At 45.5% G+C, this 24,538-nt stretch overlaps 1 protein-coding gene across 6 annotated transcripts in view; it reads right to left on the bottom strand.

Annotated features, from left to right (window-relative positions):
* The window catches only part of TANC2 (tetratricopeptide repeat, ankyrin repeat and coiled-coil containing 2), a 3,436,361-nt gene that overhangs the window by 135,255 nt on the left and 3,276,568 nt on the right, over positions 1-24,538 (bottom strand). For 4 of the 6 annotated variants that reach the window (XM_069634133.1, XM_069634132.1, XM_069634137.1 and 1 more), the window contains one exon: positions 11,352-11,381. The exons of the other annotated variants lie outside the window; for them this stretch is intronic. In XM_069634133.1, the coding sequence (XP_069490234.1) occupies positions 11,352-11,381 (30 nt within the window). The remainder of the gene's footprint in view (positions 1-11,351; positions 11,382-24,538) is intronic. 6 annotated transcript variants of the gene reach the window in all.

A 24,538-nucleotide genomic window follows, 5' to 3' on the forward strand; every position in this document is an offset into this window, starting at 1 on the left:
GTTGCATTTGAATCCATGAAAGGTACACATGATGGAGAACAGGAGTTCTAGGTAAGTTACGTGTTCCTCCTCCAGCATGAGATCTTTCATGGATTCACATGCTTGTGAATATGTATACACAGCAGTATATACATACACAGCGAATGGGAGGCGGTATAGCTCTACAGAAGCAATGGGAATCACCTCTGAAACACTCACCTAAAGCAAATCGGTTGCAAAGCACTGCTTGCCCGACACGGAACTCCTCTCTTGAATCCCTGTCAACGCAGTAGAATCTGGTGAAGCTGTGGGTAGGCCACCACGTAGCAGTTTTGAAAATGTCGAGCAAGGGAACACCAGACAGGAACGTCACAGTAGAAGCCACAACCCTAGTCGAATGTGCTTTAGGTCTACCTGGCAGCGACCTGTTTGCGAGCCGATAGCAATGTGAAATGCAGCCAGTTAGCCACCTGGAAACCGAAGCCTTCGACAGGGCCTTCCCTTTATCAACAGGTCCAAATGGAGAAAAAAAAGTTGTGAAGCATTGCAAAAATCTTTTATGCATTCGATATAGAACTTCAACATATGGGCAACGTCCAGTAAATGCAAAGCGCTTTCTGCCGGAGAGGTGGGTGAGCCAAAAGAACACGGGTAGGACCTGAGTTTTGTTGAGATCAAAAGATGACGGTACCTTAGTCATAAATGAGGGATGAGTGCGCAGCACCACCCTGGATTGATGGAATGTTAAATACGGTGGCTTGCAGGAGAGAGCCTGTAACTCTCTGACACGTCTGGCAGAAGTAATGGCCACTAGAAAAGCAGTCTTCCATGAAGGGAAACAACTCAAAACAGGTTGTTGAGGAATTCTTTAACCAGTCGATGAGACCAGAGAGAAGGCCTGCCCGTCGTGTGAGTGTAACGAGAGATAGGAGCCAAGTGGAATTTAATGGATGAGTGTGCTAAACTTGCCTTTGCCAACAATAGCAGATATGGCAGAATCTGAGAAGGCTTGATTCAAAGGTGGCTGAGCTGTTGCGAATTATACCATATAGTAAAACACTTCCACTTCTGCTTGTAACATGATAGAGCTAGCCTTTGCCAGGATGGAAAGCATTCTAAAGGCAATGCGAAAAATGTGAACTCTAGGGCTGCAGGAGCCAAGCCATTCATTTGAGGGATGCTGAGTCCTGGTTTAGCACAGATCCTCCTTCTCTGGAGAGGAGGTCTGGAAGAGGAGGCAGGTTGATGCAAGGTGCTACCGACAAATGAAGATAGGAGCACCACATTTGGCCTGGCCACAACGGTGCAGTGAGGATCATCCTGCACCGGCTCTGTTCAAGTGCTTTGATTAAACGTAGGAGGAGCTGGATTGGAGGGAATGCATAGACAAACAGGCACTCCAATAGAATGGAGAAGGTGTCTCCCAGACTCCTCGCGAGTTGGCTGCTGTGGCGAATAGGTCTATCTGCGGCTGGCCCCATGCCGAGAAAAGACAAAGAACCTGGTTTTCATGGAGTTCCCATTCATGGCAGGATCGCAGTTCCCTGCTGAGGGTATCCGAGATGGTGTTGTGGACCCAGGCCAGATGAAACCGAATGAGGAACATATTGTGCGAGATCGCCGAGTTCCACAGCATTTGCGATTCCTTGGAGATAATGGGAGAATGATTCCCTCCTTGCTTCCTGATGTAAAACATGGTGGTCGTGTTATCTGTGAAGATGCAAACCACTTTGCCTTGTAGCTATGGTCTGAATGACTTTAGGTCCCAGAACACTGCTCAGAGGTCCAACACATTGATGTAAAGCAACTTGTCTTCCAGCGGAGGCGTGGAAGTTTCCTGTGTGCGCTCCCCGAGGTGTTGCAGATGACTCCACCAATGTATAGTTCGGCGGAAAGCCGGGCTGAGCTTGATTTTGTCGTTCCAGAAGCCAGACATCCGTTTCCACCTGGCATCTAGGAACTCCTGAAGAGGTCTCATATGCAATCTGCATTGGGGTACCAGAGCAATGCAGGAAGATATCCTCAGTAGTGACTTGATGGAGCAAACCATTGTTAGCTGGAGAGAGGACAGCTGTTGGACCTTGTGAAGTATGGCATGGACTCTCCCCTCTGAGGGAGTCGCCATGCATGACTTTGGAAAACGTGATGGAGAGTCCCAGAGTCAGGCATCGGATGGTCTCTTCGGTGTGCTGCAGGTCTAGTGGCTGTGACGGGCACGTATTAGGCAGAAGTAGGGGTAAATGCCTGTGCAGAGGAGAGGGGCGGCCACAGGAGCAAGGCATTTTGTGAAGAATCTTGGGAGACGATTTTAGGCCGAAGGGTAGTGCTTTGAACTGGTAATGCTTGCCTTGCACCACAAAACGAAGGAAGTGTCTGTGCTTGCGATGTATCTGAACGTGGAAGTAGGCATCCTCTAAGTCTAGAGAGGAGAGAACGTCTCCCTGTTCCAGCTGGCCGAGAACATGCAGAACATTTGTGATTTTAGGAACTTGTTGAGCTGCCTGAGGTCAAGGATGTGTCTCCACCCACCAGACTTCTTTCTCACCAGGAAGTATCTGGAGTACACTAGAGAGCCCTGGAGGTGCAATGGTACAGCTTCTATAGCCATTTTATATTAGCAGGGACTGAACTTCCTGTAAGAGGAAGGGCAGATGTTGTTCAGTTTTCTTTATTGGTGGAATGGAAGGGCATTTGCCCAGAAATTCAAGGGTGTGACCCTGTTGCATGATGTTGAGCACCTGTGTGTCGTTTGAGATGATGCGCCACTGTTTGACAAACTGTGATAACCTGCCTCCAAGAGGAGTGTTGAAGTGGGGACCCGGAACCTGACGCTGGTCAGGCTTGCTGGGGAGTTTGAGTGCAGGGGGAAGGAGGCTTGTCTCTGCTCACCCTTGTACACCTGGAGAACACCTGCAATCTCCCTCAGCATGCCTCCTGCGAGGTGGTGCGAGATGGTTGGCGATATGATGGACAATCTCTGGTGGTTCTTGAAAATCTTCCCTTCCCAGAATGAAAGGGCTGCCTTCTCTGTTGCAGGGTGCCAAAGATGCGGGCAGTGTCAGTGTCCATCTTGATTGCTTGAAGGGTCTCGTTGACCTTTTTACTGAAGAGTTTGATGCCGTCAAAGGACATATCGATAATTTTAAGACTGCACGTCAGGGCGGAAAGGGGTGGCGTTCAACCACCTCTCGTGCCTCAGAACGGCCCCATTTCCCATCTGGCAGAACCGTGTCTGCGATATCCAAAGCCACGGTGATGGCCTGATCAGATTCTACTTCCCCCTCATGTAGCAAGGCTAAAGCCTCATCCCTCTTGTCGTCAGGTAGGAAATCCAAGATGGGACCACATCTTATACCACACTTCCGGTTACACGTGATTTTATCGAATGAGAAAACAAAGAATTAATTTTGAACGAACAAAAAACATCTAAAAAAAATAACACATTTTGTTTCATGTTGTTTTTGTGGGCGTTAATCCCCTTTTTTTCTTTTTAATACTTTTTCCCCATCCCTAAAACTACTATTCCCATTTATTCCAACCACATTTAATTAGTCTTCTAAAATTCGTTATTTTTTTCCCCGATGTGTTGGGTTCGTCTAAAATTGCATTCTTTGTTATCTATTATATAACATCACTGCATACCCACAATTCCTGGTCATAATGGGAAAGAATGGTCCTTAATTGTAGTAGCAGACGCGCTAATAACCACTTTCCGATAGCATCCAGCTACTTTTCCCCCTTGTCCGGGAGAACAATGGATGGGGAGAAAGGGTTAGCAGATCTCTTCCTTGCTGTAGCACAGACAACAGCATGGCTGAGTGCGAAGGTGGTCTCTGGAACTTAATATTTACTTTCCACATGATCCTCTTTTGGTGGTGCCGAAAAGGATTCCTCATGCCCATTAAACCATCCTCCCAAATGTCAACTAGAACAGGGATAGCAGCACCGATTTTGTGGAGGATTCAGACCTCAAACAGGAAACCTTTTTTCTGTTCCTCCGGAACGAGGTTGACTAGATTCACAGCTCATAATAACAGTGCATGGAAGGAACCTATTTTGTTAGGTGGAGAACTTGTGGAGGGTACTTCAGGGTCTTCTCCATCCCATCCGCCGGTACTAGGTAATCATAATAATCAGTAGTAGCATGCGTACCATGGGACATGTCCGGACCGGTATCCGTGTCTGTGAGAGCAGCCACTGGACCTAGCAAATGAGGTGCTGGTTGAGGAGGCGAAGACTGGGGGTTTACAACTTCCCATGAGGGCAGTGCTGGAGAGCTCCTACTAGGGGCACCTTGAGGGGGAAAAGGAGGTAGGCGGGTGCTGCAGTTCCACCATCAAGGTTTGCAAAGTGGACAAGATGTCCAACGACACATCCCTGGGTGCTGGTGGTTCTCCCACAGGAACTGTAGGCACAGCAGTGGGAGCAGAAGGTGGAACTGGTTGATGCACCGGTTGATGGAGGTGCTGGTGGAGGCACCAGTTGACGTGGTGCTGGTAGAATAGGGTCAGGTTCCTCTTCCATCTCCTCCTGATCCAAATATAAAGCCTCCAGAGGCTCTTCCTCTGACACTCTACCACCTCCTGTAGCATTTGGACAGGTGGTGTCATGGTGGCCATAGGAACAAGAGAAAACATTGGTTTTGCCTTTGATGGTCGTGGCAAAAGCGTGCTGGAAGCAGGTCCCTCTCCACATTAGCACTTTTAGCAAAGGAAGCGTTCACCAGAGCTTGTGTTGTGGTTACTGGCCTGGGAGGCAACGCAATCCTGGGCACGATGGTCGTAACCGTGGACAAGTTCGTCGACGATTCAATCGTGGACGGCACAGTCGTGGTAGACTTAAGACTCATCAACAGGGTCATCAACAGGAGTGTCGTCGATGTCAACAGATGATGTTTTCCAGAAGAAGAGGATCTTGTCATGGCTCTGGTAATCATGGATGCTGCCATCATAGACAGAGCTGTCAACGATATGAATGACTGAGTCCTGGTAGCCACCGCAGCCGTTGACGGAAGGGCAGTTGCGGTGTGCGACTTATGCCCATTTCCCCTCTTAGGCTCTGACCCAGGGAAGCATCCTCATTTGACCTCGACCTCTTCACAGAGGGAGTTTTTTCTGTAGATCTGACAATCCACACAGAGGTATGACTTTGTACTGAGGCCGAGTCAGAGGCCCTGGCAGCCTTCCTCCAGCCAAGTCACCAACCTTGTATGGCGTTCCTTCTGTACATTCATGGAGAAAGAGTGACAAATGGAGCAGGCATCCACATCGTGGTCTGGGTGCAGGCAATATATACATTTTTCGTGTTGATCGTACCCAAAAATATTCTTGAGGCGACACCTTGAGCACGGCCTGAAAAAAAACTCTTCTTGCTGGCGTCTGCCATGGTGTCATGAAGTCAGGGGCACAGGCATGCAGGGGTCGCATGCACCGGAGACCTGGGTGGACACTGTCCTGGCGCCTTTGGCGCCAGGCTCATGAACAAAAGTAAACAAGAACATCCATTTAACACCAAAAAGCTTTTATTATGGACATAGCACTTAAGATGCATTAACCTTGAACATTCCATCCATTAAGCAGGATGCATTAACCTTGAACATTCCATCCATTAATCAGACCCAAGTGTATTCTTGGGTGTGGCAGCTAATGGATTGCCTTCGCACATGCTCACGCTCTAGGAGTGGCAGGGTGTGGCTGGTAAGCCGGCCCTAATGGGCGTGCCCACAACCTCAGCTATATAAGCTATATAAGCTGCCCCGATCCTCAAGACAGACGCTTCGTGTTATTCTGCACTTGCAAACAGCGCAACGCTCACCGTCGCCTGAGGTCAGACTTACCTTTGAAGATCCGCTTCCTGCCAGCATACTTACCAACTGGGGGAGGCTGTTCTTACCTGTACATCTCTTCGGCGAACCAAGTATTCATCTTTACACTTTCCGGAACGCCGATATCTTCATCTTGGCACCGCAGCACGACACGCTCCATCGTCGACAACAGCGGCTACAAGGAAAAACAGAAGACAAGGTTAGACATTGAAAAAACAGTCAGTTTAAGTTTGCGCTTCTCCATACTTCGTGCTTTTCCTTAAACCATCATTATGTGCTGTCGAACATTGCGGTAGCATCCATCTTCCATCCGGCCGCGTCTCACAGCTGCATTGAGGCAGCATTTCCACCTAAGGGAAGAAAACAGAAGAGAGACATTATTGTGGGCATAAATAGGAGCAACATATAAAGACATTAAACATAACGAACAGCATCACAAGAGCTCAAGAAAGACTGAGCAATCATAAGGAGAAGCATAGTCGCAGCTGGACTGGATTTATCCTTATCCTTATCCTTATCAGGGATCAGTGAAGGTACTAGATCCCATTCGACATGCCCCTGCCAGAAGTAGCAGGACAGAGAGCTTATCTTCCATAATTCACAGGTGAGCTTTATGGGCCGGTGTATGCTCACAGAAACCGTACTTTGGGTTTAAGGGTACGAGAGGTAAAACAATCACAGATTGGCACACTCACACACTCTTATCTCCACACAGGAGCAGTATCACCACGTACCACCGCTCATAGCTTTTCTACTGAGGGAGAGGCCTGAAGGGGGTGATTCAAGTCCAGGCAAGGATGCAACTGTGCCCCGACGCCTCCGCAGAGACCAGGTGAGCCTAACACATGGCCAAGTGGAGAAGGCCTCAAAGTCGAGTAGCGGGCCTCTTGCAGCAAGAAGATCTTCAGATGTCCATTATTCACCGGCAACGGATCCCTGCTACCGGCAAAAGTGACCGATGAAGAAAAAATGATGAAGATATACCAAAAATAGATGAAAAGGAGTGAAACACAAGGACTCCCAGCACATAAATGTATGGTAAAAATCTGAAGATGGCCACCAAGGTTGGAGCTAAGGAGGACTAGTGCCATTGGCTGGGGCACTATGACCCAAAGTGACAGCAATAGACTATATAGGTGACGAGCTGTTTTTTTTTAAGCTTTAAAGCTGAACTGCTTTACTATTACTGAGGATTCCCAGCCTAACGACAGGGAATATTCATGATAATGTGAATCCAATAAAGATCCCATGCTGGAGAACCAAGAGAAGCATTAAAAGCATTCAAAACAGATGCAATTATCCAAGATTTCATTATACATTTTTAAAGTCCTTGCTAAACATTAAGTTTAGGAACCTTTATTTCAGTTTGGGTTTATATGATTTGGGAAAAAAAGGTTCAACAACTTCACAATTCTAAGCTCAGTCTCACACAACTTTGGTTCTAAAAAATGTGTGCAAAACCTCACTGTGCCTTTGAAATATCTCATGTTAGGGACATTTTGACAGGGAACATCTTGTCCACTGACTCATGTTGTATGAAAAAGCTTAGGCTTTTCATTAACACATTTTTTAAATCAATATGGTCCATTAACTTAACAGTATAGTAAGTAAGCATGGAAAAAAGTATGTCACTGATCACTTTTTTTAATGCAACCATTTCCGGTGCAACCTTGCTATATTGTAATGTGGTAAATAACATGGTTTCTGATAGCCGACCTTAGTGATGATGGCTCTGTTTGAGCAAAAAGGTTGTAGATTAGGTGGATTTGATAATCACTCAGGAAATCCTAGATAGGCATGGTGAAAACAGAGTGCTGCTCAAATATTTATTAAAGGCAACATAGATTTAGGAACCACTGGAAAAGAAATAACATGGTGAATTCAGCCTTCGGATATGAGACTTAATAAATGGAGCAGACATTCTTTACTCTTATCACTGTCGGTTTCTTTGGGGGTGGGCTGTTTACATATGGGTGGAAAAGTGCATTGTCTCGTGGCAAGTTCATTTTTGCTAAGTGGCCTATGTTGAGTAGAAAGATGCTAGGTCTGCTCCTCCAGTGTTACCAAAAGAGCAGCATTGGTGCCAAGACCATCAACCACCTGTTTGCCCCTTCTTCAAGAAGTTTAATGCATTCATTTCAGTGTCCGACAGAGAATTTGTGGAGAGAAGGGGTGCCTTTCTTAGTAAGATATCCCCCCCTTTCTGAAGTTCAAAATATACTTTGCATCCCTTAAGCTGTCATCCAAATCAGCAACTCACACTTGTTGATGCAGGATTCAACGATCACTACATGGAAGGGAACCACTTTTGTTTCTTAAACCACCACAGAACATACAGATGCAGCCTTCCAGGTTCAACAAAAACAAGCACATAATGTTCTTACACAATATGGGGAACAGAAGAAGATAAGGCTGTTTGGTCACCTTTGGTGGCAATTCATTTAGAAGATTAGACAAGTCTATCAATACTGGGAACCGTAAGAGAATAATGGAAGCATCAAGTACAAGTCACAGTCTCAAGAGTAGAACAACATGGGCCAGTAAATGTAGAACACATATTTTATAACTGTAATTAGGAACAAAGATATTTATTCACTGAACTGAGCTACTGGCAGTTTTAAGTTAACTAGGAAATAGATTAAGGTGCAGAAAGTAAGAATCAGTTCTGCTGACATGCTTTAAAACCATGAACAGATAAAGTGTAGGTAAGCACTGTATTCCAGCATGTAAAACCTTAATTGCCAAAGGTTCAGTGGTTTGCAAGTGAAGAAGACATTTCCCATGGGGCTTAAAGCCATTTGTAAAGAACGCAAGTATGCAAACATGATGCATGAAGAATATTGGCAGTGTTAAACATGTTATACCAAATTCAGATTTCAGATATCCCAAAGAGTCACAGCTATAAAGGAAGCCATGAAGAGAAAGATAAATAGAAAAATGCAGTTTAGAAATGGTGTGTTTAAGAATTCCGTAAGTTGTTTAGCCAGGAACCATCCAATCTCCATCAATGATACATTGCAGAGTGATACTCCCTGCACAGATAGAAGTGTCATTTTTTGGATAAGTGCAACAAATGCAATTGTTAATGGAAAAATGTTGTTCTTATGTCATCAATTGCATTAAAAGCAGTGGGGTGCCCTGTGAAAATAATGTGAAACATCATTTGAAGCAAGCACAGCTTATTACTGGCTGGATGCAACATGTCCCTATCAGAATCTTGTACATGTTGTGTTATGTTGCTACTAGAAATATTCAAATAAACATCAGTAAAGTACAAGGAGGGATAGTAATTCTCCCACTTGAAAGTGGGAGAAATACTTCTAAAGAAAGAAACATGAACATTTATTTCTCGGGCCATAATGTTTTTTCCATTGGGATTCTTGGGTGTACACCGTGGCTTATGAAATCGAGATATACCTTGATAATGGGTCTATATGTTAATGCCATCCCCTCTTGCAGCAGAATGAATTGGTGTGGACCTGTGAGTATGCTGGTTGAGTTTGCAAGTGAGTAGGCTGAGTTGGTTTCTGAAACAGGTCTAATATTTAAAGTATAATTCTGTCAGAGGTGACAGATTATTTTGCTAAAGGATGGCTTGAAGATGTGTTCCTATTGCAGTGCATACATGGAAACCTCTAGATCCCAAACTTTCCCAGTGATCTAGAGTGTGCCCCTTGGTTAAATGCAGTCACACATGCTTTTAAGTCGAACCATGCAACACGGGGCATTTTGGTGATGGTCAAGCCATTCTCATGCACCAATAATCATAATAGGGAGCATCAATTATGGCTTGTATGAAACGTAAATCCTGCCTCTATCTGCATTTTACTACGAGTGCCAATTTCTTTTCTCAAATTCAAGGCATCAACAATAGAGTTCCTACTCTTCTATCTTAATTAATCCCCTATCAACTTTCCAAATTGGCTATAAAACACCTAACAACTTGGCAAAACGTCTACCATCTTTCCACTCGTAAGTCTTACATAGTACCTACACGTTCAAAATAATGTTGAAGCTGATAACATAATCAACATCATTCTAACAGTATTTGTTCTGTAAAATTAAACTAGTAATCTCTCTGAAGACCAATAAATAATCAGCCAAGCACTTGTCATCTCTCAAAGTACTTCCACGCTTCCCAGCAGAAGAAATAAGAACATTAACTGTTTGATCAGCCATCCAAAAAGCTATTTGCCTACCCGTTATGCTAACTGTATAAAACTGCCAGCTTGGCTCAGCTTTCCTACGTAAATGTAAAATTGTAATGGCCAGTGGAATCAGCCTGTGCTGCTTCTCCGATTTTCAGCTCCATCTTTCCTGACAATAGACTTGCTCCCATTCAACTGTATTTCTGATGCCAACTAAAGACTTTTCTGTTTAACCAACCTACTCAGTTGGAAGGCCTGCAAGTCAGCTTCCCAGGATCTTTCGCCATGTCTGTATTCCTGCATTGTTTTTGGATTGGTATTGTTATCATTATGTTTTTTTCTGATGCCTCTTTGTCTTGTTCAGGCTATGCAAAATGTGCTGCTGTCCATAGAGTTTAGAACACACCAGACATTCTTGAAATTATGTAAATTAATTTTACTTTGCACTATCACACTCCATTTGTAATTAATGCAGCAATTGGTGTTTCGTGTCATACCTGAAGATATACCAAGTCCTAATGTAAAGTTGCTTGTCTAAGGCCTTCAATAGAAGAAGATAAAGCCTGTGACTAGACATGCTCTTTCTGATAAGCAATTACTTTTTAACCCTTTGACTGTCCTCAGCATCCAAAGGCCACAATTTTTACAGTGAAGCAGTGAAGTCTCAACAGTCAAAGTGTTCATGTTAAACATGAGTAGCACCTTCTGGTCACCTAGACCAAACAACACTCACAAATCCCTTGTAGAAGAATTACTTTGAAAGAAAGGGCTTTTGGGCTGTGAATTTTGGTGAATTGTTAATCATTTGCCATTAAATACTACAGTGGTCTGAAATTCATGACCACATTTATGTGCTTCATGTCAACCAATATACATGACACTTGAAGATATTCACTGCATTTGGCCAATCTCCGGCAATGAGGAGCAGGGAACATTTATGTACGTTATGTATCTTTACAGAATGGGAAATAAAGAGATATTTTTGTCTATGCAAACTGGTCTTTTTACATATGTCATCTATATACAACACTCAAGATGACTTGGATATGATTGAGGCTGGATTAGCACACAACCTGCCAAAAGCCTATTAATAGTGCATCGACTGAAAGTCACAATAATCTTCAATTTGGTTAAAAGTTGGAGACAGAAAATCAACATGAAAATCTGCTAAATGTATTGACCCTGAATGTGTTTGAAAAGCTTAATTGAATGTTCAAGTTATTCTCCATACAGCAGCTTCAATGGTTATCAACATTGTAAAATGAAATAAAATGTTAATTCCTTTGGGGCAGGAAGAAGAGAGGAGGAGGCGCAGAGGCTTCATGCAGGCGGGAGCGGAAGGGGATGAGGAAAAGCTAAAGACGCCATCAGATCATGCCCGACAGCCATGAGAAAAATACCTCGGGGGCGGCTTGGAAGTGTCTGGCAACCTTCAGAGAAAGGAGGAGAAGGAAAAACAAAAAAGGAAGGAGAGGGAGGGAGAGTGGGGGATGGATGTAGGTGGAAAAAAAGGAAAAAGCAGTGAGAAGCAGGCAGCAAAAAAGCTGATGTACCAGCAAAAAACAGTTTCACGGGAGAAGGTGGCATGTGAGGAGCTGTGAGAGGCGGCACAGGGGGCGCTAGAGTCTGAAAGGCAGATACAGCAAGTGAAAGACAGGAGCTCATCACGCAAGAGGAAAGTACAATACAATAATTATGGTCACAGCATAGAGAGACAGAACACAACAATACATTCCAAAAACAAGACCATTTCTCACCACATACACACACAGACACACTGCAGGCTAACACAAACAGCTTCACAGGCTTGTTTGAATGGTGCCTATTTGTGTGCAATTTAATGACATCCTTTTCAAGGGCACCTTTTTGATGTTTTTTATATCATACTCCTTTTCAAACTGCAATCACTTTTGCTAATTAAAACAAATTCAAGAAGATATCTTGTAAAAGAGAAGCTGCCAATGAAGACCCTAAAACTATATGTGAAATGCCTGTAAGAGTGGAACAACGCAGATGATTTTTAGATAGTATTACATTTTACTGCTCCAGTGGTCCATGCTAGACCTACAGTAGGAAGGCAGGTGCATCCCAAACCAAATTATGATTTTCTTTCATAGTAAGCACTGCCTAGCATTACCTGTATACTAAAGTACTAAGCACCCAACCTCTTTTTCTCAGAGGGGATCCCATATAATAACACAACAGAATGATTATTGTCTTTTGCAGGCTGTAGAGATCTAAGGTGTTAGCTTTTGCTTCATAATGCATTGATCCTTTTACAAGGCTGCTTGTTACGAGAAACCTGAAGGTGTCTCACCCGCTTGTCCCCAGGGATCTGTCATCCAGGTGACCGGGACCCAGCCATCGCTCTTGGAACCAGTTCATGGGGGTGGACAAGCGCGGGAGTATCACATGGGTGAGGGGTCCTCGAGGAGTGGAAGTGGGACACCGGATGGCAAGATGCGGTATCCCCTTCCCTGTAACACCTTTACCCCACTTAGGAACTTAACCTACCCCCCCACTTTCCCAACACAAACACCCGAGCCGAATAACTGACATGTCCCAATAACTGACATGTCCCAATACAACTATCAGGCAGGGTCAGGCAATTACTGATCATTACACAGACCTCACTTCTATCACACTTCCCCATGCAGATAAAAGGCGGAGCATGAAAGCACAATCTAAGCAAGGCAAAGCACATGAGGAAGCAGCAGTTCTAAGATGGCAGTTTAATAAAAGTCAAAAGACGGCAAAACCGAAGAGGATTGCAAGGAAGGAAGTACCCTTGACCTTTTCACCGAAAGACTGTTACTTTCATGAACCATCGAGAATAGGAATCGTAAGACCAGGAATCGAGACTGAAGAATCGTGCATTGTATTTCAGAGGTACCCGGTGCTCTCCCGTGTCGAAAGTCAAGGCGGGGATAATCGTATGCCGCATGGTACTGTCCTTGGCTCCTACAACAAAGCAGCGCCAGTGAAGTCAGCACAGCGGGTGAGTTGAGGAGACAGATACCAGACCAGTCTGTGTTGAAGTGAAGGTTGCAAGCGGCAACATTGTATAGTGAAAACTGAAGAGAACAGTATATGAAGTGTATGTGGTAAGTGACCTGAGCACAATTAAACTAGCAGATGAGTGATTGAACTTTGAAGCCAAGATACAATACCGTAGACAGAGTGGTTAGGCACCATGTGGGTGCTCTTTCGAAGGTCTCGTTAGGTGTTCAGTGGAAAGGTGGCAAATGTGACAAAGAATTGTGAAATCGAAGTGGTCCTGCAACGGGTCAAGCAAAACCCAGTGCACCTTCGAACGTCTTCGATAGTTGATGAAATCGTGTAGGAAGTTGGTCCGAGCCCGGAGCAGGGAAATCAGCTAAAACCTTTGGGTTAAAGCAAATTTGTGTAAAGTTATGAACATTGTGTTAAAAAGATTCTGAGCCCGACCAAGGGGGATCCGAGATCTGAGCCTGAATGAGGGGGATCCGAGATCTGAGCCTGACCGAGAGGGATCCTGGGTGCACCGTGAGTCACTCAAGAAGGAATACTTTACCAGAAATTAAATGCATGAATAAAGTACAGACATTGTGCTGAAAGCATCTGAGCTCGGATGAGGGGAATCCGAGGTGAATAACAAATCGCCTAAGGAATGGAATACTTGTGATAAACTGGAAAAGGAAAATAATGTATTGTTTGTTTGTCGCATCAGGCCCTCTGAATGAAGAGGATTTGAAATGCAAAGAAACTTGGGAACGGAAGGCCCTGATGCTAATGATTGAATTGTATCCTCGTGCTAGCGAAGCCAGAAGAAACTGTGCTAAGCTTGAGTGTTCCGCCTTGTCCTGTGCTGAAAACGTGGCAAGGAAGGCCAACAGCCTGAACATCCCAACATATAATTTTGTGAACACTTCTTTCTTTCTCATAACATTGTTTCCCACACTAATTGTATTTAGAGGCAAGGATTGGCAATAGGTTTATTAGTATAGGCCCTTTTATTTTGACAAGCCAACACTAGGACTGTTTTATTATTATTATTTGACGGTCATAGCTTGCTCCAATCCATAGATTTAGGATTAGATAGGCATTTTTCAAACCCTTTTTGAAGTTCAAAAAACACCCTTGAACTGTGGTCACTTGTGTCCGTCTTACTGTAGATAGCATGCCTTCCTTACATGTGGTGTCAGGAATGGGATGTGACTGAATTGAAACAATTTGAGGAACCCTAAAATTCCAGAAGCTTCGTCATAGAGCCTCAGACCCCTTTATTGCCACAAAAGAATCAATAGACTTTGACATCTGTAGCAGCAGAGAAGCTACTATCCCTCCGGGGAAAAAAGGAAGGATTCACACAGACTTAGTTTTGATACCCCCTCCTGGATGTTATATATGATTGTCCCCAGAATCTGGCCTGGCCTGGAAGTTCGGTCCAGACGTTCGAGCAGGTGTCATAGACCCCGGCTGTCATGATCTCTGCTTCCAAAAGATCAGGACTTGCCCGACTCCCTTGGAAGAAGACCCATAACCCCGGTTCCGAGTGCCAGCCAGTCCCAATTGGGACCTTTTGGACCCTGTCCTGGCGCCAGTGGCACCAGGCTCATAAAGATGCCCAGTCCCAGCGCTGGAAGCGCCGGGCTCATAATGCTTGGGTGGACTTACCTGCAGCAGACCATGCTGCTTACTTACCTGCCAGTTGAACCCCTGATCCTCTTCTGTTTGGGACTACTTTTCCTGTTGGGTGGGGCAGGAGCCACTCCCTAGGTTCAGAATACTGGAACTCTTCTGGAAAGCAGGAACTCTTTTCTTACCTAGGCGTGGCTGTGGAAGGAGACACCTAAGCACTACAGGAGGCTATTTAAACCACACCCGATGGATGAATCTTGCTTTGTGTTATTCTGCATTCTCTGCAGCAGAACGCTCATCGTGTCTTCTGCTTCTGATCCTGGGCCTAAGGGAACAAAGGCTTACCATCCTGGAATCCAGTCTTCAGCAGCACCTGTAAAGACAAAGAAAGAACAGGTTAGCACTACGGTCTTCAGTGGCAGCGCATCTCTTACCTGGTCCATCGGCTGTCACCAACGCCTCGTGCTGCATTCCGGCATCTGAAAGACAAAGGCTTACCTACTCTTCGCATGCTCCGGAGGTCTTCGCACTGCATTCCGGCATCTGAAAGACAAAAGCTTACCAGCTCTTCGCACGCTCCGGAGGCCTTCGGCGCTGCATCCCGCATCTGAAAGACAAAAGAAGGTGCGTTTAAAGACATTGGGCAACTTTATTACTTACGTGCCATTACTCCTTCCCACGCCAAATCCAGTGGGTATTCCAGCACCCTTCAGCTTCTCTAAAGCTCCGAACTTGTACGTGTAAGATAAAAGGGACAGTTAGTGCGCATCGTGAAGCAGGCTACAAGCGCTTACTTACGTGCTTCCAGGCGCTTCTATTCCTCACGCGGGTTCGATCCTCAACTCTCATCAGCCCGCCATCCGCCATCGCCGGAACCCTGCAAAACAAGAGATATCATTACAAAAGACTTTTAAGACATTTGAAGTGCCCAGAACTTACCGTTTGTGCAGTTAACGACGGACAGCAGTCCTCTGAGGTCAAGAGGCCTGCACCCTTATCCAGTGAAGAAACTGGTTACGGCACCCTGCCCCGAGGCAGATGGAGAGCGCGGCGATCACTTACCTAAGGTGAGGGCGTTAACCTTTGGGGTTCTACAGGAGAAGAGAAAGGGAAGAGGAGAGAGGCACCCAATAACCCCAGTTCATTAATCCCATATTTTCTATCTGCAGACATCTTACTCTTCGAGTCAGACATACAGTGCACAGAGGTCCAGCCCAAAGAGCCAACCGTGTGTTACACATCACCTTTGAAGATACGGCATTCACCAAGTCAAGACCGGCGCCTCTGCGGGAATCAGGTGAGCGTTACACCGACTTCCGGGGAGACCTAAAGGTTCTCTTACAGAACCATGGGGAAATTCCATTTGAAGTACATCGTGGGGACAAAATGACGCAAGGAATTCTTGAAAGAGCTCTATTTCCTCATTTTAAAGAGAGTGAACCGGAAGATATGGAGAGAGGTACCTTAGGCTTTGGGGAAGCTGATGAACCACCTACCACTGACAAGAAAATAGAAGAAGAACTTATCTTTCCCGACCTAGCCTTCGCTCAGCGAAATGATACATCCCTCGCTGAGGCTTTCTTACAAGCAATTCCTGAAGGGGAGGGAGTAGAGATGGGAAAACCCTTTTTCTTCCTAAAGCAAGGATTACTGTGTAAAAAAGAAACATCCACAGAAGGCCTAAGTAAAACTCAGTTATTAATCCCCAAAACCCACCAAGGGATCATTGCACATTCTCATCTGACAGGGGGACACTGAAGACAATCTAAGACCCAGGCACACATCAGTGAGAAGTTTTACTGGCCAGGTATCCATGCTGATATAATAAACTTTATTCAGAAATGGGAAATATATCAGAAAACCAGTACCCACATTCCCTTGCCTGCCCCTCTGAATGCTTTCCCAATAATAGAAGTCCCCTTCTCAAGGATTGGGATGGATTTCATTGGACCTTTGGAAATTTCTATACTGGGTAACAAATCTGTCCTTGTGATTGTCGATTAAGCAACCAGATAACCCGAGGCATTCGCTATCCGGAACAACACTACCCAGCACATTTTAAAACATCTATTACCATATTTTTCCAGGGTTGACTTTCCTAAGGAGATCCGGACGGATTAAGGATCCAATTTCATGAGCAAGCTCATGGGTGAAGTCAAAGAGCTGCTCCATACCGCCACCTTACGAACTTCAGTTTACCAACCCCAAACAGACAGATGGTAGAAAGATTCAGCAAAACACTCAAAATGATCCTAAGAAAGTTGGTAGATTTGGACATGAAGGACTGTGACCGTATGATACCCTGAGCACTATTTGCAGTAGAAAATCCCCTCAGCAATTCACTGGATTCTTTCCTTTTGAACTACTTTATGGTAAAGAACCTAGAGATGTCCTGGACATGCTCCGGGAGACCTGGGAAGAAAGAGAAGAGGCACCCATTCGCCTTTCGCAAACCGCTTCCAGATTGCGAGAACATATGCAGCTTGATCAAAATCTAGTCTATACTCATATGGAAAAAGCCCAAGAACAACAAAAGTCCATCTATGACACAAAGGTAAACCTAAGATCGTTTTCCATAGGACAAAAAGTATTGGTCCTCTTGCTTACCTCGGAAAATCAACTTGTCTCCAAGTGGAATGGGCCATATGAAATATTGTAACGAACAGGAACCTGTACTTATAAGGTAACACAACCTGACAGGAAACAAAAGACCCATCCACAGCACGTAAATCTCTTAAAAGAGTGGACGGAAAAGCCTTCTGCTGCCTGTTAGGGAGAATTCTCTGTAAAGGCTAATTCCCCAAACCTTGTATGATGTATAAGCTGCACTGATAGACCTCTCTCCCACTATAAAGGTATCTCAAACTTAGCAGGGGTTCTGTCTCCTAATTGCATTACATGATGTCTAAGCTGCACTGATAGACCTCTCTCCCACTATATAGGTCTCTCAAACTTAGCAGGAGTTCTGTCTCCCAATTGCATTGTATGATGTCTAGGTTGCACTGATGGGCCTCTCTCCCACTATACAGGTCTCTCAAATTTAGCAGGAGTTCTGCCCCCTAATTGCATTGTATGATGACTAGGTTGCACTGATGGGCCTCTCTCCCACTATGCAGGTCTCTCAAGCTTAGCAGGGGTTCTGTCTCCTAATTGCATTGTAGGATGTCTAGGTTGCACTGATGGGCCTCTCTCCCACTATACAGGTCTCTCAAACTTAGCAGGAGTTCCATCTCCTAATTGTATTGTATGATGTCTAGGTTGCACTGATAGGCCTCTCTCCCAATATACTGGTCTCTCAAACTTAGCAGAGGCTCTCTCCCCAAACTGCAGTGTAGGATGTTTACATTGCACTGACAGGCCTCTCCCCCACTGCGCGGGTCTCTCAAGTTTAACAGGGGCTCTGTCTCCAAACTACACTGGTGGCGCTTAGATTGCGCTGGTGGACGTCTCTCCCACTGTGCAGATCTCTTAAACCTAGCAGGGGCCTGGTCTCCGAACGGCACTGTGCAATGCTTAGATTGCACCGATAGGACCCCCACCCAATATACAGATCTCTCAAATAATCTAACTGCGCTTAGTTCAATACTCTAACAATCCCGGAATCCCACACCAACAGTGCGCCCTTAGGAAACATACCCTACCCACCGACAGGAAACAACACTGAGCCAGAGAACACCCCAGCGTGCCCAGAGAAGGAAAACCGAGGTCACTGCGAACGCACAGCACAAAGGATCAACTACCATACCACGCCTGCACCTAAACTGGAAAATGGCCCGTAGCAGAAAAGGACGCTGAGAAAGAGAAAAAGACCATGCAACAAGAGACGCGATCCCACAACATCGACAGAACCCACAAGAAACAGCCCCATTGGAAGAAAACACGCCTAAAACAGCCACAACCGAAATAAAATCCACAAGAGAAAAATCCTTATACCTCACACCTTACCTCGCAACAACCACGGCACACCGACACACCAACACAGAAACCTCGAAACATGCAAACAATTTCCTGATACAGGCAGGAAAAAGAGGGGGGCGCTCATCAAGAGAGTGGGAGGGCTCCGACCCCATTACCCCTGACATTACAAGAACAGAGGGGCAACATCGACTTCCACTACATCCCGCACAATACGGCGAAGTACCAACAACCAGCAACGCCACCCCCGACCGAACAACCGGACCCAATGAGGAAACCACCACTATTCCTCATCCGATTAGCATCACAGCAGAAACACCAAGACTAATCAGCCCTGTTATCAACTTACTAGACCGCTTCAATGAAGAAGCAGCTGTCGCCGTTCTTCATCCTACCGACATCAATGCGGAAACTCCACGAACAGACAATTGCAAACCCGAACAACAAATAACCCCAAAACAAAACCTCACCCAGAGAATCCACTGTAATCTAATAAACGCAAGGTCAATGTCCAAACACTCAACGGAAATATACGAACTCCTGTCAGAAGGAGGGATCGACATCCTATTTGTAACCGAAACGTGACTAGACGACAACTACAAGATCACCCTCAACAACTGCCTGCCTGCCTGAAGACTTCAAATGCATCCAAACAAACAGAAAATCCAAAAGAGGGGGGGGCTAGCAATCATCCACAAGAAACAACTGGCCATCAAAATGGAAGATCCACTAAACATCGATAAATGCGAATCCTTAATACTACGACTTTCAGTAAACCCCAAAACCAACCTGAAATTCGTACTGATACACAGACCGCCAACCTACGATGCGACTTTCGTAGACGATTTTACGGAAGCAATCACTACCCTAGCCATCAACTACAACCACCTGATCATCCTCGGAGATTTCAACATCTGGTTCGGCGAAGAAACCACAACCACACAAAAATCCTTAACCGCCCAACTAGCAGCCATGAACCTACAACTAGTCAAGGGAGCAACCCACTCAACAGGGCACACACTTGACGCACTCTTCGCCAACAAGGATCTCACCTTCACGGCACCCCCGATTCAAATACTTTGGAGCGACCACCTCATTATTCCGTTCATAATCACAACGGCCGCTCCGACAAAAAAGCAACAAGAAAACCAACCCATCATGATGAAAAGAAATTGGAGAACCATAAAAAACTCCAATCTAACCGAGCTCCTAGAACTCAGCAAACCACAAGCATCAACCATGGAAGAAGCAGACCTAGACAAAAAAAGTTGCCCTACTTCATACCTGGATCGCAACAACCCTTGACGACATCGCCAAAGAAAAGCCCTTCACCCCATCACACAAGAAAACTACAGCAAAATGCTTCACCCCACTACTCAATGCCATGAAAAGGAAAAAACGAAAACTAGAATCTGAATGGAGAAACAACAACAACACCACAAACAAATTGAAATACCTACAACAGATCCACGCATATAAAAAAGAAATACAAAAAGCAAAGAGGAAATACTACGACAACCGAATCTTCAGAGCACCAAACGCTCAAAAAGAACTATTCAAAATCATAAACAAAATAAAAAACCCACCGGCCTACAACAACACGCCAACTCCATTGACGAAACTTTGCGAAGGACCTCGTAGACCACTTCAAAAACAAAATAACCTCCATCCAACACACCATACAAAACAGACCAAGCGTTCACAGCTCAAACCCCACCAACGCAGACGAGGAACACGCAAACAAGCTACGAAACTTCCCAGAAATATCAGTTGAGGCTTTCGTCAAACTGGTAAACCAAAGCAACAAATCGGGCTCTCCAGAAGACCCTTGTCCCCCGGACATATACAAAACAATTCTCAAACAAGGAACCCCCATGGAATAACCACAGGAACCTCCTCAACCTCTCAATCTCAACAGGTAAAGTACCGCAGGCCTTCAAATCGGCTTACATCAAACCACTACTCAAAGACACAACAGGAAACGTAGAAGACTTATCTAACTACAGACCCATCTCCAACATACCCTACATAGCCAAACTACTAAAAACGTACGTCTACCAAATAACCCAAGAATTCATAGAAGAGCACTGCCTACTAGACCAGGCACAAGTTGGCTTCAGACCTATGAGAGGAACAGAATCGGCTCGCCTCTCAATATGGGACGACCTAAAAACAAACGCAGACTCAGACAACAGCACCGCCTTGATTCTCCTTGATCTGTCTGCAGCCTTCGACACTGTCAACCACGCCATCCTCATAAAGAGATTAGAAGGACTAGGGATAACAGACACTGCCCTACTATGGATCAAATTCTTCCTAACAAACAGAACAGAAACAATATGGATGAAACCTTGTAAATCCAAACCCAGAGTCTCCACGTGCGGAGTACCACAAGGATCATCCTTCTCCCCGCTTCTATTCAACATCTACATGTACCTACTAATCAAACTCATCAAAAAACACGGCCTCACACGCTACAACTACGCCGACGATACTCAAATAATCTTCAACATACAAGACACCCGAGAAGAAAACACCACACTAGAGAACTGCCTTTGTGACATTTTCAACTGGATGAACCTCAACCATCTCAAAATCAACCCAGGCAAAACAGAGATAATGATTGTTTCAAAAAAGGGAGGAGACATCAACTACATCCCCTGGCCAGGAGAGCTCAGCAGCTTACCAGAACCATCAACTGTAAAAAACCTAGGGGTCTTCATGGATAACAACCTCACTCTGGAAACACAAGTAAACTCGGTAATCAAGAAATGTTTCTTCCTCCTGCGAGCAGCAAAAAGGATCCTACCGCTCCTGTCATTCGCCAACAAAACACTTTCCATCATCGCTCTGATCATGTCCAGAGTGGACTATGCCAATAGCCTATACCTGGGCATACCCGAACAACTTCTAAAAAAACTGCAACGCATACAAAATACAGCAGACAGACTCCTCCTCAAGCTAAAAAGAAGAGAACACATCACACCCGCGCTAAAAATACACTGGCTACCACTGAAACAGCGAATAAAGTTCAAGGCCATGTGCATCACGCACAGAGCAATACACAAACAAGGCGCAGAATTCCTAAGCGACAAACTACGCCTACACCGACTGACAAGAACACTGGGATCAAGCAGCGACATACGCCTGGAACCGAAACCCTACAACAACAAAAAGACTCGGAGGATCATCTTTCTCTCACCAGGCACCCAAAACCTGGAATTACCTACCTAAGATTATACGGAATACAACAAACCACCTAGCATTCAGGAAACTCCTCAAATCATGGCTCTTCAAGGCATAACCACAACAGAGACGCACTAGAATGCCCAGACATCAAACAATGATGGAAATAACTCCAACCTCGACCACCCTCAAATTGGACAAACACTCAAACCAAAGAACCAACCACTCGACAGAGCATAAGACACCATGGAAAGTAGCTACAAAGGAAGCCTGCAGAGACTGACCACACACCTAGACCAACACGAAAGCCCAATTGACTCCCCCACTGGTACGTATCGGACGAACATACCCAGACCAAGAGACGCATCTAGATAGACGTTGGCCTGCGTCGCATCTGGATAGGATCGATTGCAGGATAACATGCCCGCACTAAGAAGAAACATGAATGCTAACATGTGCCACACCTAGAGTTGTGAATGGCGGCCTGTGTGGCGCTCGGATGGAGTTGTGAATGTTAGCATGCCCACAACTGGACGGGTCTCTGGACAATGACCTGCGCCTCATCTGGGTGGGAGTGTGAGTGCTGGCACGACCATGCCTGGATGGAGCCCTGGGCGTTGGCCTGTGCCGCGTCTGGGTGGGAATGTGGAGGCCGACAGGTGCCGCACTCGGACAGAGCTGTGAATGTTAGCATGGTAAAGGTCAGGTAACCCACTAACCAATATAAGCTCAAACTCTGCATACTTATCTCACTCAAAAACTCTCACAACCATCTCTCGCACAACAAGCCGCACGCACTTCACAACACTGCAACAACACACAAGCAGGAACAACAGCACACGCGGGCTGACTCCGATCCGATACCCGCACCAAAGCTCAGCACCCAGTGTACACCGAGTTGATGCTGCCAACAGAACACCACTTCTCTCACTATCCTACTCCCTTCTTCACCTTACTAACCCATCCCACCTTTATCGTTTACAGATCCGCCTGACGCCTGGGGACCAATTCCGTTGGTGACGGTGCGCGGTACAAATTTTTAGGCACCCTGGAGTGAGTTGCCTCGGCAACTCAAGTCGCACTCTTGTGTGATTGGCCCAAGTGGTGAGCCGCCCGGCTCACCACTTAGCATGTTTGAGTGACAGCTAGGCTGAATGAATGGGGGTTTTCTGCATAAAAGCAGGGCTTTGGGGACTGGAACTTTGGAAGTCGCCACAGGACCTAAAGAATCCGAGGAGGGAGAAGCCGAGCCGACCTGCAACGACGACACCACCGGTGGAGCCCTGCTGAACCATCTCACCACTTTTCCCGACGACAGAGGAGATCTCCAGCCCGGATAGTCTTCTTCCTTTGGCTGGTGGGGATAACCAGTTTGCTCGTCTTTTCGCCTTCCTGGACCATCTCGTGGCCGCCTTGCCCGTGCCAAGCACCCCGGCAACCGGAATACCACGGTTTACCACTACCGCGAAGAAAAGGGTGGTACCTTGTAACCGGGAATCTCAGCGGCTGGTTTCTTCCCTGGCAGTGCAACGACCTTCAGCTTTCCTCCACGTCGAGACCTCTTCTTCCTCTGGAAGAAACACCGACTTGCACCCGCTGCCAGGAAAGACTGCCCCCGCTGGAGCGTTCTTCCCACTTTTAGGTACTGTGTCCCGCCTGGCTTCCCTTGCGACAGATTGTTCGGGGTGACGGTAAATCCTCGACTTTCTAACCTGGGTTAGCCTGGGGCCTATTAACTAACTTTTCCTGACTTGATCTCAATCTTTTGTGAACTATTTACAAAGACTCTTTGGGCATAACCCCACTGTGTGATCCTGGACACATTTTGCTTGCTCTCTCTAAGAGTGGGCCTGGCATTTGAACTTCCTTGCTCTCCAGTAGGCTTTGTCTAACCTGCCTCCCTGTGGTTGTTTGAAAAGTATTGAGATTTGTGTGCTTTCATAACTCTGCCTTTTTCCCTCCCTTTTTAAATAACTTATTAGAGTGCCATCTTATGTTAAGCGCTCACCTCTGTCTGAAAATAAGTGGTGTTTCTCATTAAGACTTGTCTAATAAGTAATCAGGGTTGTATATATATAATAGTGACTGTGTGTTGAATTTACTTACCTCTTTTTGTGCTAGTGTAATTTACAAGTGTGTCTTTAAATAAATAATGATATACTTTTACACCAAAGCTCTGGTCAGTGTTTGCTTGTGCTACTGTATCTCTGTACCTATTGTGTATACTCTATATACTGCCTAACTCATCTTGAGAGAGGTCCGACTGCTCAGCCACAGCTACCAGGTAAATCTGGGTGGTACAGACGGCTACCAATTGGGTTTACTGCCAACCACCTGTAGTCCTAAATCTGTTGCAGTGGTCACCAAGGGAACTGCACAGGTTTCTGCCTAACACTGCCAATGCCACAATACTATCCGGTTTGGTACCAGAAGAAATAGATGACTTTGAATTAATTCCTCAAATGCTATCTCAACAACAAGAAGATTTAAAGGATTTAGTTTCAACATTTCCCAATGTACTCTCGGAGAAACCAGGAAGAGTTAAAGCCACTTATCACTACATTAGAACACCCATGGGAAAAGTGGTCCATCTGAAACCATATAGACTCCCGGAAGCCCGTAAACAGATAGTGGTTGAGGATGTAAATAAAATGTTAAGTGCGAATATTATCAAACCCTCTTCAAGCCCATGGTCCTCTTCTATAGTATTGGTCACAAAACCTGATAATTCCTGGAGGTTTTGCATAGATTTCTGGGAAGTTAATGCCATCTCTGACTTCGATGCCCATCCCATGCCACAGATCAACAAATTGATGGATAAACTCGGAAACGCCACCTTTCTATCAAACCTAGACCTATTGAAGGG

The sequence above is a fragment of the Ambystoma mexicanum genome, chromosome 13 (assembly GCF_040938575.1).
Source record: "Ambystoma mexicanum isolate Mex_15411 chromosome 13, UKY_AmexF1_1, whole genome shotgun sequence".
In the NCBI taxonomy this organism is placed as follows: Eukaryota; Metazoa; Chordata; class Amphibia; order Caudata; family Ambystomatidae; genus Ambystoma; species Ambystoma mexicanum.